We start from the raw sequence: 14,983 nt of genomic DNA on the forward strand, positions 1-14,983 counted from the left end.
AGGTTTGTCCCAGGATGCTAAAGGCCTGCTCTGCTGAGCTGGGGGAGACACTTCAGCACGTCTTCAACATGAGCCTGCGGCTTGGGAAGGTTCCTTTACTCTGGAAGACCTTGTGCCTCACCCCGGTCCCCAAGAAGAAAAACCCCAGTGAGACAGGCGACTTCAGACCAATCGCTCTGACATCCCATGTTATGAAGACCTTTGAACGGCTGCTGCTCCAACACCTCAGACCACAGGTCCAACACGCACAGGATCCCCTGCAGTTTGCATACCAGGCAAAGGTGGGCGTGGATAATGCCATCCAACATCTTCTACACAGGGCTTACTCTCATCTGTACAAAGGGAGCAGCGTGATGAGAATCATGTTCTTTGATTTCTCAAGCGCTTTTGACACCATCCATCCCCTCCTACTGAGAGACAAGCTGACTGAGATGAGGGTGGACTCGCACCTGGTGAGGTGGATCACTGACTACCTCACAGAGAGACCACAGTACGTCAGACTGAAGGACTGCACATCTGACACTGTGGTCAGCAGCACCGGAGCACCACAGGGGACTGTACTCTCCCCTGTCTTGTTCACCCTGTATACCTCTGACTTCCAGTATAACTCTGAGCTCTGCCACATGCAGAAATACTCAGACGACACTGCGATAGTTGGTTGTGTCAGGGATGGACAGGAGGAAGAGTACAGGAGCCTGATCGAGGACTTTGTGACGTGGTGCAGTGCCAACCATCTGCAGCTAAACACCTCCAAGACCAAGGAGATGGTGGTGGACTTCCAAAGGAACAAACCACATCTAGAACCTGTTTCTATTGAAGGGGTCGACGTGGAGGTGGTCAGGACCTACGGGTATCTGGGGCTGCAACTGGATGACAAGCTGGACTGGTCGCCTAACATGGACACTACCTGCAGGAAGGGACAGAGTCGTCTGTACTTCCTGAGAAGGCTGGGGTCCTTCAACATCTGCAAAAAGCTGCTGCAGATGTTCTACCAGTCTGTGGTGTCCAGCGTCCTCTTCTACGCCTTGGTGTGCTGGGGAGGAAGCTGCAAGAAGAGGGACGCAGCACGCCTGGTGAGGAGGGCTGGCTCTGTGGTGGGTACAGAGCTGGACTCACTGGTGATAGTGGTAGAGAGGAGGACTCTGGACAAAATACTCTCCATCATGGACAACACACACCACCCTCTGCACAGCACCTTCACCGGGCAGAGGAGCATGTTCAGTGACAGACTGCTGTCACAGTCGTGCTCCACGGACAGACTTAAGAACTCTTTTGTCCCCCTGGCCATAAGACTGTACAACACTTCACTGTCAGGGCAGGGAAGAAGCACACGGTGAATCCTGGACTCATTTTTCACTTTTTTCTCACTCCTCATCTGCACTGCTGACCCCAGAGTCAGTCTCCAGTTTGACACTTTAATGCATATTGATAGTCACCTTACTGAGCACTGGTCACTTTAATGATAATCACCCTAATCATGTCTGGTTTCATCCTACTGTATTGTTATGCTACATCTGTAAGGGTTGACATGATCACCCTAATTAGGTCAAGTTTCACTCTATTGTCTTTGACACTTAATGCTATTCTGCTTCTCAGTAGTTGGGTACTTTAATGACAATCACCCTAATCACTCCTGGTTTCACCTTTTTCTTTTTGGGTCGGTTGGTTTTGACCCTTTCAGAACTTCCATCTAATTTCCCCCTTTTTTTTCAATCGGCTCGTTTCCTCTGTTGTGTCTTCTCCTGGTGGAGCTTTCTACTGAGCTCATATACACTACTGTTTTCTTCTTGGGTTTGATTTGCAACTGTCGGAGCCTTTTTCTTCTCTCCTTCATTCTTTTTATTTTTCTGTTCAGCCTTTCTATCTTTTTTTTCTTTGTGAGCCACTAGCACAACTCACCCCATCCATTTGGCACAAATTTTGGAAACAAATGCATTCCCAATCATGTTTTGAGCTTGCATTATGTTATCTCTATAGACTCATTGTGTAGCTTACTAAGCACTAAAACGTGTGCGAGCCGTTTTCAAAGTTTTCTATAATTGTTAAAACATAGTAATCAAAAAACCTTGATCGTAGAAATTTTACTTTGGAGAGCAAAAAAGTGTCAACCCATGTGGCTCCCTCTTTGCATGGACATTGGAATGGATACCTCTTCAAAAAATAGGTAGTTACATGCCCAATTTCCTTTTAGAGTTTTCTCGATAACGGTGGTGGAACTAATTGCCCTAAGCACAAATTACCCTGCTCTCCCCTAACCCTGAAGTGGAATTAGTCTGTGATAACAGGGCATTAACTTTTAAATTGAATCCAAAATCACATGAAATGTCTCATATTAGGTTAGGGTAGGATAATTTTCGCTTTTATTTTTAAAGTACACATCAAAATGTCCGCACATTAACTTTAACAATGTTTTATTGACTGTCTTTCGGTATGTACCCGTCGAATGCTTTTATTTTGAAACCATTTCTGAGACGCTATTACCGTAAAGCTTCTATAATCACGTTCAATAAAAAAACCTGTGTGGCTGGCTTGACTGCAGAGGGAGGGATGGGTTCAGTCCCGGCATCAAGCGCACCCAGCCTAAGAAACAAGAGGAGGAAGTCTGAGCGACACAAACATTCATAGCTCTCTGCGGGATTATTATGCGAAAATGTCCACGATTCAAACTGTGAGATCTTTTGTGAACCAGCGACTGACTGCAGCTGTGGAGGAGATCTTCGAGTTTTTGGAAAGTACCATATTAAACTATGAAGAAGAGATACACCGTCAACACAGGCTGCTGAAGGACGTTTCTCAGCATGAAAACAACCTCGACAACGCAGGTTTATATAATTATTAATATTTGCACACAGTTTTAATGTTAAGAACGGAGTAAAAACAGCGGTCTCGACTCTTAAAAACATTTGAGTTGTGCTATCTTATAATAACCTACATAAATATACAGTGTTATTCTTTGAAAGGCTTTGAGCATGGTGGAGTTCCGCAGACAAGAGTCGGAAGTGCTGATGTAGACTTTCAAAATAATAGAACAATTCATTAAGTTTAAATAAGTCTAAAAAAAAAACTTTTTAATGGGCCATTTCTGGAATTAAATGCACTAAACTAATTTATTTTATTAATAATTTTTAATTATTATTATTTTTATTTTCAGTAACCTGACTCTCACTCTAGGCTTTTAATATGTTTACCATAATTAAATACACCATCAGAAAATCAGAATCAGCTTAATTGGCCAGGTACTGTCGCTTATTTTACAGCGACAGGTCTGACACTGGTCTGTGACTTTTTAGCGTTCATCAGAGTGACATCCTGGAGGAAGAAACTGTTCTTATGACAGGTTGTTTTGGCGTACAGTGATCTGTAGGCAGACTCATCACTGTCCTGGATGAGACCAATGATAGTAGTGTCGTCTGCGAACTTCAAGAGTTTCACAGAAGGGTCCCCTGAGGTGCAGTCATTGGTGTAGGGGGACAAGAGCAGTGGGTTGAAAACACACCCCTGAAGGGCACCAGTGCTTATTTTCCCGATGCAGGATGTGATGCTCCCCAGCCTCACCTGCTGCCTCCTGTCAGTCAGGAAGTTGGTGATCCACTGTGAGCTGGGTGAGTTTCCCATGCAGGATATCCGGGATTATGGTGTTAAACGCAGAGCTGAAGTCCACAAAAAGGATCCTAGTTTAGGTCCCTGGGGAGTCAAGGGGATGCTGGATGTAGTACAGTCCGCTGACCGCATCTGCCACCAACCGGTTTGACCCGATATGCAAACTGCAGGGGGCCTGTGAAGTCCTTCAGGTGGCTTAACACCAGTCTCTCAAAGGACTTCATTACCACAGGTTTAAGGGCGGGGGCGTCTATAGGGGCGTTTCTTTGGGACTGGGATGATGGTGGAGCTTTTGAAGCAAGAGGGCACTTCGCACAGCTCCAGTGATGAGTTGAAGATCTGCGTCAAGATGGGGGCCAGATGCTTGGCACAGACTCTCAGGCAGGAGGGGACACACCGTCTTGTCCTGGAGCCTTTTCTAATTTTTTTTTTTCTTGAAGAGTTGACACACATCCTTTTCACAAATCGTCAGTGTGGGTGGGGAGTCAGAGGGTAAGGGGTCGGGGTTGTGGGGGGAGCAGATAGGGCAGAGTCTGAGTGAGATTTATTTAATCTGCTGAGGGGTTATTAGCTGAGAAGCGTTGTTTTAGCTTCTCAGTGTAGCTCCTCTCAGCTAACCTGATCACCTGCGTCAGTTTGTTCCTGGCCTTCTTGAACAGGTCCCAGTCCCCACTACTGCATGCTTTCTCCTTGGCCTGACGCTGCTTCCTAAGTTGAGGTGTAAACCAGGGCTTGTTTTTGTTGTGTGTGCAGAAGGTCCTGCACACGTCCTCACAGAAACTGATGTATGATGTCAGTGTCAGCGAGTTCTACATTTTCTGAAAATTTTGTCCCGTATTAGATTCCCTTCTCCCTTTGGCACCCGTAGTCTTTCTGGAACACTACTGGTGTTGTCGCCCAGATTTGAAACCCTTAAAGTACTTTAAAATTGCACATATAAGCGTTTGCTAGCTGATAATGTGGGCTGAAACCTCAAGCAAAACCAGGTCCAAAGACAAAACAACGCCCAAAACTACATAATCTGGACCTTTCTGTAGACATTTCGTTTTTATTTTACCCAACACACAATTATGAAAAGAGGAGGTAATATGTATTCTCTCGTAAAAAAATAAATAAAGCATATGCGCTGATAAGTGAAGCATGGTTTTGGTTATAATCAATAGTTGTTTGTCTGAGTTTCAGTTTAAAACTAGAAAATAACAGAGGACTGTATTCATGATATAGGATAGTCCACTATCAGACTTTAGAGGGTTAAGTGATCCATGTCACTGATCATGTTCTTCTGTGTTTCAGTTTCCCCTCTTAAAAAACTGATTGAAATAAAAGAAGAACATCATGAGGTGGAGAAAACTCTGAAGGCTGAAGACCCGGAGCCGTCGTACATTGAAGAGGAAGAGAAACTGTGGAGTCGTCAGGAGGGAGAGCAGCTTCAAGGCAAAGAGCAGGATCATACCACCACCAAGTTCACATTCACTTCTGTCTCTGGGTGTGATGATGATGAGGAGAAAACGCAGTCTTCTGAGCTTAATCAAAGACAACATGTGGACGACAGAGAGAGAGAGAGTCCAACCAGCAGCAGAAGTCACATCAGAGAAAAGAGATTCAAATGTGCCACATGTGACAAAAGCTTCACTCAGAGGAAGGCATTAGTTATACACATAAGAAGCCACACAGGAGAGAGACCATACAGCTGCTCCATGTGTGACAAATGTTTTAGCCAGAGGAAGACGTTAGTCGTACACATGAGATGTCACACGGGAGAGAGACCGTTCAGCTGCCTGTTTTGTGGAAAAAGTTTTAGTGTTAATGGGACGCTGACAAGACACCTAAGAGTTCACACAGGAGAGAAACCATACAGCTGTGGTGTTTGTGGAAGAAACTTCAGTTTGCTGACGCGCCTGAAAAGTCACAAGTGTGCTGGTGCAAGCAGCAGCATGTAAAGTTTTCTGCTTTGTGCTTTAAACTGAACTTAGGTGGTTAAAGGACATATTTAACATTTGTCAGCTACCAGAAATACAATCAAGCAGTATTTGTTTTTAGTGTACTGAAAGATTACATTGTGAATTTCGAGGACAATTGGGGCTGTCTTTTTTAAAAGTTCTTAGATTTTTTTTTTTTTTATGAAAAAAGTTGAGATTCTGAACTGAAAGTTAATGTTTCTTGCAATGTCCATGTGTCTTTCTGAAAAGTCAGAATTATGAGATTAGAGGAAGAGTGTGAAACGTTTACACATAAATGTAGCATAAATCCAGTATATCCTCCATTAAGTCATGACTGTCTATAATGAGCGTGATGTGTGAGTCCTGCTGTCTTGTCTGAGCCGTATCTACATCATGTTTAGGAGGACGGGATGCCAGACGGCTCATCCCCTTGCATAATAAAGTTCTCTGAGTGAGGGACGATGGAAAAAAAGAATAACATACTGTACTCACTGCTTATTTGAAAGTGCAACGTAAAGTTACGATCTAACTAAACACAGCTACTAATAGCCGGCTAACACAACACTGCTTTGAAGGGCCAAGACAGTCTGGCTGCAGACCAGCTCAGTCCTCAGAGCTTCATCAAAGTCAAACAGCAGGTGGGGTAAGATAGTGATGGGTTGGGCTGTGGAGTATCAGATCAAGATAATATCCTGCGTGATGAAGCACAGAGTCTAATGAAGGAAATAGATTTAAGCTTGTATCATTTTTCCCAGTCTTCTGACATGATTCATGTGTAAAAGGCATAACAAATGGCCTTTCAAAGTTTTATCCACAAGGTGACTGGACTTTGTTGAAGTGGCCTTTTCGATCAAGTTTAAAATTACGATGGCCTTGAAGGTCAATAACCTACACAGACACCTGATTGTTCGTTAGCCCAGAGAATTAAATATTTTCACATTATCACAACTACAGCCCAGCATTACATTGAATTTAAAATTAAATTAAAAAATGCATATAATAAAGGATTGAAATCGTATGTTCTCACAGAAATTGAAAATGACAAAGTTGCTAATAAACATTTATTTTTCAAATCCTTTCCCGGTGATGTCTCGAGTTGTAAGAGTTGTGCTTTGAGGAGAAGTGCTACCGTAATGCTCCTAGAAGCTTACAATATCATTCGAGTTTCTCTCAAGACCTCTCAATCTGTGTGCATTGTCAGAGCACTAAGACCACGTTTTAATGTCTTTGGACCAAACCTTGGATAAAGATTTCAGGAGAATATTGCTTTACTAACAGACTGTAAGTGATAAGGTTATTAATCACAGTGGCTAATACCTGGGTTTCTACGCATGCGCTCAACCGCTTCGAAGCACATAACGAAAGCTAGAACTTCTGTAAGAATACGGAAGTAAACAGTGGTGGCTGGCAAAGTGACGCGTGATGAGAAAGTTTATTTAACAGATAAAAACATGTGGAGAGTGGACATTTTGAGAGTGGCGGTAAGTCAGCGACTTGCTGCGGCCACTGAAGAGATATTAGGACTATTTGAAAGAACCATGTCCGAGTGTGAAGAAGATATCAGTCATTTAAAGAGGGAGAACGAGCGACAACGCAAACTACTCGACGCTGTCTTGAAGCCAAAAGTCCTGTTAGTGAGGACAGGTGAGTTGTCTCTGAACTCTACGCTAAATGCTGACTTGATCAGTTTTAGATTTGTTTTAAATGTACACAATCAATTTTTTTACAGCTGTTTCAGATTTGATGATTGCTGCTGCACGCAAGTTACAATAAAACATAAGGAGAACAAAAACACATGGGTAACGATCACATATGAAATAAAACACATTGTATAGAGTTTTTAGAAATTACTTAATTAATTCATATAAAAATAACTTTTCTATCTGACAGAAATCTTTATTATTTAATGTATGGACATATATTATGGGCTAAAAGTAGGAGAAAAATGCTGCCCCATTCACAGTTCATTTAAGGTGGTGCAAAGAGTGAGGTCTTGAAATTTGAGCCATCAGCAGGGCCGCTTTGGGGCCCTAAATAGAATTTTATTTTGAGGCCCCCCATTATTGTATGAAAAGGCAGGATGAAGCAGTTGTGCACTTGGAGTAGTGAGAGAAGCATCTGTAGCTGAAGATGTGTTGCTTGATGGCCCTGGTGAAATGTTGGGTGCTGCTGCATTTGAACCTGTTGACATGGTGCTTGACGGCGCTGGCTAACAAACTTAAGCATTGACCCTGTTGTGACAAGAAATCCATCATACAAGCAGATCATTAAGATGTGTTTTCATCTTACTGGTAAATTACACAATGAGATTAATGTGGCTGTTGTGAATTAAATTTACCAATAGATGGCGACATTTTACCTCCATAAAATAGCCTTACACTTCTAGTGATAGCATCGATTGATAGGCTATAAACCTGAGCCACCAAATGAGCACTGACTGGTTAAATAACATTACCTTTTTTCAGCAGAGCTAAATGTATATGCAGTTAACAAGACATTCAACAAATGATCATCAGGGCTACTGGAAAATATAATCTCCAGTCCACATCTAGACAGAAAGCTCCTCTTGGATGATTAGCAGGCTAGCAGCTGGGCTGTTATTTTCACAATGTTTTCCTTTTTTTTATTTCAAAAACATACCCACCTTAAAGTGACGAATGAGCCTCCTCTTGCTTCAACTTTTTCATTCTTTTGCTTGCTCCCGACTCATATTGACGTTTGGGAGCCATCTCTCTACCTTCTTCCAACTGCCTGTTAGCCCATCTGACCACTGATTGGTCAGATACTGCATGCTGTCAATAATTGCTGCAATGTGTGCGGTGTCAGATTACTCTTCTTTTTTTTTTTTTTTTTTTTTTTTTTTTTCCTCTCTCTCCTGCCTCGGGCTGACTTGGATCTCTACGCGTGCAGTGATGCGCATCCTTTGCGCATTTGCAGAGAATGCGTCCCCTTGCGCAAAATGGGGCCCCTCATGGATCGCGGGGCCCTACACACAGCTCGTTATGTGTGTAGGGGACGATCAGGTGAATTGAATCAGGCTAATAAGGGGTGATAGGGTGCACACCAGAGCAAACAAATAATTACAAAAAAGCAGAGACAAAGAAGCCAGATTAAGGAAGGGATATAGTAGAAGATAAGAAAATAGCAATCTATACCAAATTGTGTTTTTCATTTTGTTTGTTGTTTCAGTACTTTCTGCAGATACTAAGCCACATCCAGAGCTCAAAGAAGAAGAAGAGCAGCATCAAGAGCCTCTCCCTGTGAAGTTTGAGGATGAGGAGGAGACTGCTCAGTCCTCAGAGCTTCATCACAGTCAAACAACAGCCAGCACCTCAGCTCAGCAGACGGGAAAAGATAGTGATGGGATGGGCTGTGGAGTATCGGAGCAAGATAATATCCTGTGTGAAGAAGCAGAGAATTCAGAGTCTTACCAAAAAGATGAGCAGCAGAGCAGGGGACCGGAGTCAGATTTAGACAATGTGACAGAAGGCCGTGACAACGGGACTTCAGGGAGCGAAAACGGTGACATCGTCTGGAAGGAGCCAGTGAAACCTCAGCCAAAGGTCAAAACAAAGAAAAACAAAGTCGTGTCTGCAGCTGATGAGGAATGCAATTCTGAAAAGAAGTCTCTCAGGTGCTCTGCGTGTGGCAAAATGTTGGAGCTGAAGGACTGTATGCAGAGCAGCAAACGGTTATTGTGCTCAGCGTGTGCTCAAAGACCCAAACAGAGTGCAAAAGTAATTATGTTACAAAGAAGTATTTCAGAAAAGAAATCCTTTCAATGTTCAGTTTGCAAGAGAGAATTTGGCTATAAAGTAGATGCTGTGCGTCATATCAGGATTCACACGGGGGAGAAACCATACAGATGCTCAGTTTGTGGAAAAGCATTTGCACAGAGCCAGTCTCTACAGTCTCATACAAGAATCCACACTGGAGAGAAACCATTTAGCTGCTCAGTCTGCTCAAAGCGCTTCATTATTCGGGGAGATCTGGCTCGACACATGAGAGTTCACACGGGGGAGAAGCCGTACAGCTGTGCAGATTGCAACAGACGTTTCAGGACAAGTGAGACGTTGTTAAGACACATAAGGATCCACACAGGAGAGAAACCCTACAGCTGCCCAGTGTGTGCTAAAAGGTTCGTACAAAAAGGACAGGTGAAGCAACACATGACACTCCACACGGGGGAGAAGTCATTCACATGTCCCGTTTGCGGGAGGACATTCACCAGAATGTCAAGTGTGAAAAATCACAAGTGTGTCACAGAGAACAGCAACAGTACTGACAAAAACCTGGAAATGGCACAACAAAAACATGATTAACAAATAACAAATCAACAAACACTGACTCCCAAATGCTAACTTTCAATGCAAAATCTGGAACCTTCCTTATCTGTACCATTAATCTTAATAATTGGTGTGTGTGTGTGTGTGTGTGTACATGAGAGGGGCACATTGGAAGCCAGAACATGGGTTTGTAATATAAAGGGTTTGTACTTGGTTACCATTTATGTTAAATTGAGCTCGTTCTCGCTATACGTTGCTGCAGAGCAGTGACTTAGTATGTAAGGGATTCCTTTTGAAGCACTTAATATGAAGGGCTTAATGCACATTTAAAAAACAAAGCAATACAAGAGCCGCCTGACTGCAGGAAGTCACTTATTTAATGACATTATGTGTCCAACACTCTGTCTTTATGGTGAATGTGATATCTGAAATGGAAACCAGCAGGCAGCTGAAGGCTAAGCAGCTAGCATGTAAAAGTGACCACAGATGGAAACTAGCCTTTTGGCTAACTCTGGCTCATATACAGTAAAATAAAACGCTTGTTAACGTATATAAAATAAAAATTACATTAAAAAGTAAACCAAGAAAAAGTATTCGGCAGAGGCCAATCGAAAAAGAAAAACGTTTATAATTGTTATTGCTTAAAATGTGCAACGAGGTTTGACTTAACTGTCCTATAACAAAGTCAGTTGAAGAAAAAAGAGCTGATGATGAATCATTAATTCAATCATTTCATTCAAAGGATTACCAAACCATGAAGACATGATCACATATTATCATCATCATTATCACCATCTCTTAGGGGTTACATTGATTTTCATCCTTTGTTAGCTGTCTTAAAGATCACACAGACAATTGTATTCTATGTATTTTTTTGGAATTGTAGAGTTTGCTTTTTGCTTAAAAATGTGAACTCATGTCATGTGTAAGAATGTAAATGCATTATTGTAAATGTACTGAAATCAAATGTGCTGCCGATGTTGAATTAGAAACAGGCATCAGATGCTTTGCTTACTCAAGATAAAAGCTGCCATGTTAGAAGGAACCTTTGAATGTTATAAGTTATGATCTAAATCTTACAGCTCGTGTGTTTTATATTCACGTTGAAGTAAATTGTTATATTTTTTACGGCTGAAATAAAATGTAGGAATTCATGAACTGCTCTCTGTCATTCATAAACTTACACTTCTTATTTAATAATTTCCAATACCTCAAATTGAAATGCTGCAACCATAAAGAAGGCACAACGTGAGTCTGGTACGGGTAGGATGCAGAAATTGGAGCAAAGCTGACATCTCATTCTTCCTTTTTAAAAGCAGGCACCATCACCTCTCCTCCTGCTACCTTAAACCTTTAAACCTAACCTTTACAGTGAGGACATGTCCCCAGTTTGTTGAATTAGTCTGTGTACAGAGCCATGCAGCAGATTATAGGTGATGCTATATTAGTCCTAAAAATGACCACCAGAGAGCTATCCATGGCACTCTTTAATTACTGTCATTTTGAATTTCACCTCTGAGGATCAGAGAACAACAGTAACTACTATCAGACACCTTTATTTTCTACTCTATGCCATGAGACCAATTTGTCATAGACATTATAATAAAACATAAAGAACATATGTGAATTTGATAAAAGTAACTGTCACACCAGTAAGACAGATAAAAGGAGCATGTCTCCCTCTAGAGGCCAACCTGGAATTACAGAAGCAAGATTATACTGTAGAAGTAAAATAAGAATGACCAGTGTGGATTTTCACTGTTTTAAACTCTGATATATTGTTGCACAATTTGTTTGATGCTAAATATCAGCAATAAAATAAAAGAGGACTTTTTTAAATTAAAACAATTGGCTGCCAACATACTGGCCTATAATACAAAATAAATAAATAAAGGTCACAATCCAAAATTAAAATGTCCTTCGCAACATCACATTTCTTAACTGTTCAAAAGTGTATTTTGTTTGTGGGTTCTAATATGAAATCATTCCTTACATTTTAGTTTGGGTATTCCTTTCTTTTTTCTTTTTTGAGGGTACCTTTTCTTTCCTTAAACCTGAAACTAAGGAGAACAGCAATCTGCAGTTTGAGAGCAGCCTCATTTCTCAAGGACAAATAGCTGATTGCTTTAATAGTTTTAATAGTGATGTAGTACCTGATGTTTGTTTTCTGTATAAAACTTTCTCAGCTTGTAGTTATGGTTGGTGCAGGTATGGACTGGCTCTCACAGGGTGGGCCAATCAATCAAGTTTCAAGTGCAGTTACAAGTTGGGCTTCCCACAATCATGGAAACAAGATAATAAAGATTACTGTTTGTAATTAAGACCTGAAATTACATCAATAATTTCTTTTTTGATGTGCTTTTTTGTCCCTTTAATTGCAACGTGGATTAGTCTCTGAAGTGTTTCACAGTGAAGGAAAAGGGAAACACTGCTGCATCTTTAAATGTCTGATTTCACTTTAAAAAAGGACAGCTCAACTGACGAGTCAAAAGTGTTATCCACCTTATTTCAACATTTCACTTACTGTTTCTTTTTCTGTGGTTAAGTTAATGTCGTAACCTTCAGTCTACCAGAAGATCCTTACTTCATTTCAAAAATAAAAGCAGGGTTGATTGCAAACAGCATGTAATCTCGACAATTCAAAATAAAGGTAAAATAGCAATCCGTCTTTTAAAATGTAAAATAATAATGAAGTGTCAAACATGCCATTAATCATGATTAACAATTGAAATATTGAGATTAATTGCGATTAAAACTTTGATTTGAAAGCCATATTATAAAAGTATATTATAATTCTTATTTACATATTTATTTTCGCTTAGTGACTGTTTTTCAAGTCTTCAGAATGTTAAAGTGTTTAAGTTTGATGATTGCTTTTAATGCAGATATTGTAAAATCAATGAGTGATCGTGTTTTATAATCGTGATCCCAATATCAATCAAAATAATCATGACAAGCCATTTAGTTGAGCAGCCGTAAGATGTATCCAAGTATGTGCTTGCAATATGTTGCATAGTTTCTTCAAAATGACCTTCTTGAAGTTACCTCCTCTCTGCTTGATGCTCAATATGGATTCGGGAGAATGGAGTATTTTCTGTGGTGATGGAGGTGGAGCATTTTCAAGTGGGAAGAGCAAATACAGTGTAATGCATAGCACCCACACCTTTAAATGTTAGCCAGGTAGAATGAGCCTCGGCTGAGATCCGAAAAAAGAAGCACATTTATAACTGTCAGATGTCAAATAAGAGGCGAGCTTGAAAAAGAACTGAACTGAACTGATTTTATATTCAGCTTTAGAATAGGAAGATAAGAAGTAAAGATGGGCTGCCTTGTTTTCAGGTGCTTAACGGTGAAAATGGGTTTCCCCTTAACTCAAGCACACCGAAAATTAGATAATTGGTCTCATACAGTATGCACAAGTATCCTCATTTGCAGACAGTCTTCTGCTAAAAAGGACCGCAAGCTCAGTCTTTACGTCTGATAAAAGCAGGTGTAACATCTTCATCCATTTGTTTTTCCTCTCACATAGACAAGAAAAGAAAACCACCATATCCAAACAGTCAGTGACAGAGAGAGAGAAACGCACATTTATGGATGCATGTCTTATCTTTACCAGAGTTTTCTGCTCAGAACACAACATAGAAAAGCAGTAATACAGCAACATCTTAAGACTTTACGTTGCCTTAAACAAGCTGAAATGCAAACTTCCAGTTTCAAAACTGCGTTCAACAAGCATTAGCACTTCTCTACTGAATTCCATAGACGACTACACAGAGAAATTCAGATTGTTCTACACTAGCTGTAATTTAAACTGAGTAAATATTACTTTTGCACTTTGAACTTTCTAATAAAAGCTTTATAGAGTATACATCTTCAGATTCTTAAACAATGTACAAATCATATGCATGTAAATAAGTTTGAGCATGCATTACTCTACTAATCTGAAATTTGTGTGCCCATTTATACATTTGTGTACACATAAAAATTCCTGTGCACATCATAGAGAGTATGCAGAAAGAGGTACATGCAGACAACTCTCCACGCACAGTGGTAACGTATTTGACTTTGTACATTCACTCTTACTTTCTTCACATGTTAACAGACAGCTGCTCTCCCAATTGTTGGAATGATCTGAACAAGAACAAAACCACAGAGTTGAAGTGACACACTAACTAAGACAGAACTAAGGATTCTTGGTGAATCACATTAGAGGCTTTTTGTGCTATTGTTGTACAGTCCAGAGCGTTGGTGGGTCATTGTGCTGCTGCTGTTATTGTTATTGTTGCTCCTGCTGCTGCAGTTCTCTTTGCCCTCTGTAGAGGCCTTGCTCTCCAGGTTGTGGATTTTAACTTGCTCCTCTTTCATGAAGAGGTCGACCAGCAGAATCTTCTCCTTATGGATCTGAAGGCTGATGTCTTTAGGGATGTCGGGAATTAGCCAGTCCACAATGTCGCTCATTAGCATCACAACATTCTGGATAAATAAAAGGGAATCAAGTCAATGTAGTTTTCTCTGAGTATCAAATAGTCATGCTATATCAATTCAACCTCGACTTGACTTTTCCTGTAGATATCACAATACCAGAATAGAAGGTGTTTCAAGTTAAAAGAACATTTCAAAAGAAACCAACAGAATGAGAGAAACATCGAAGCTTTCATAGAGATAACATAATAAAACTGTCTGGCCCCAAACTGCACTTAATCCCAAATAGCTATAGCTACTTTGGCCACTACATATGAGTGAACCACATTAGTTAGTTCTGATGGTCACTTTATAGAGCATCCTTTGTCTCTGGTTTGACCTGTGTAAAAAGTGATTTGACTCCATTCTGCAGCTGGTAGGTTTTCAGGAGAACCAAAGATCAAACTAAAGTTGTTTCTGCAATAGCAGTTGATGGTGGAGTTAACACTCTTCACTGTCGATACCTCGCTTGGCAGTCAAATGTGGAAGAAGCACAATAAAAAGTTCCCAACATGTTTATTCAATTCTGGCATGCATACATAATGAACATCATGAACAGACTTACATCTTGAAGTTATTGGCTCTTTTGAACTATTTTTCACATTATATATATATATATATATATATATGTTTAATTTACACTGTATGATTTTCTTCTGCTATCCTGCTTTGCTACTGTAACACTCTGAATTTCTC

At 40.6% G+C, this 14,983-nt stretch overlaps 2 protein-coding genes and 1 long non-coding RNA gene across 3 annotated transcripts in view; 2 read left to right on the forward strand and 1 right to left on the reverse strand.

Annotated features, from left to right (window-relative positions):
• The first annotated feature begins 2,291 nt into the window (after positions 1-2,291).
• LOC306824807 lies at positions 2,292-5,863 on the forward strand. Its single transcript, XR_013779182.1, has 2 exons — positions 2,292-2,822; positions 4,894-5,863. It is a non-coding gene; the product is annotated as an uncharacterized lncRNA (long non-coding RNA).
• Positions 5,864-6,703: 840 nt separating this feature from the next.
• Positions 6,704-10,980, forward strand: LOC306825877 (uncharacterized protein). Its single transcript, XM_079346838.1, has 2 exons — positions 6,704-7,184; positions 8,730-10,980. The coding sequence occupies exons 1-2, from the start codon at positions 6,992-6,994 to the stop codon at positions 9,860-9,862; spliced, it is 1,326 nt and encodes a 441-aa protein (XP_079202964.1). The 5' UTR covers positions 6,704-6,991; the 3' UTR covers positions 9,863-10,980.
• A 2,413-nt stretch (positions 10,981-13,393) lies between these two features.
• ano1b (anoctamin 1, calcium activated chloride channel b) overlaps positions 13,394-14,983 on the reverse strand; it is a 30,500-nt gene continuing 28,910 nt past the window's right edge. Inside the window, exon 24 of the mRNA XM_079345797.1 lies at positions 13,394-14,299. Within this exon, the coding sequence (XP_079201923.1) occupies positions 14,033-14,299 (267 nt within the window). The 3' untranslated portion in view covers positions 13,394-14,032. The remainder of the gene's footprint in view (positions 14,300-14,983) is intronic.

Source organism: Symphodus melops (assembly GCF_947650265.1).
Source record: "Symphodus melops genome assembly, chromosome: 6".
Taxonomy (NCBI): Eukaryota; Metazoa; Chordata; class Actinopteri; order Labriformes; family Labridae; genus Symphodus; species Symphodus melops.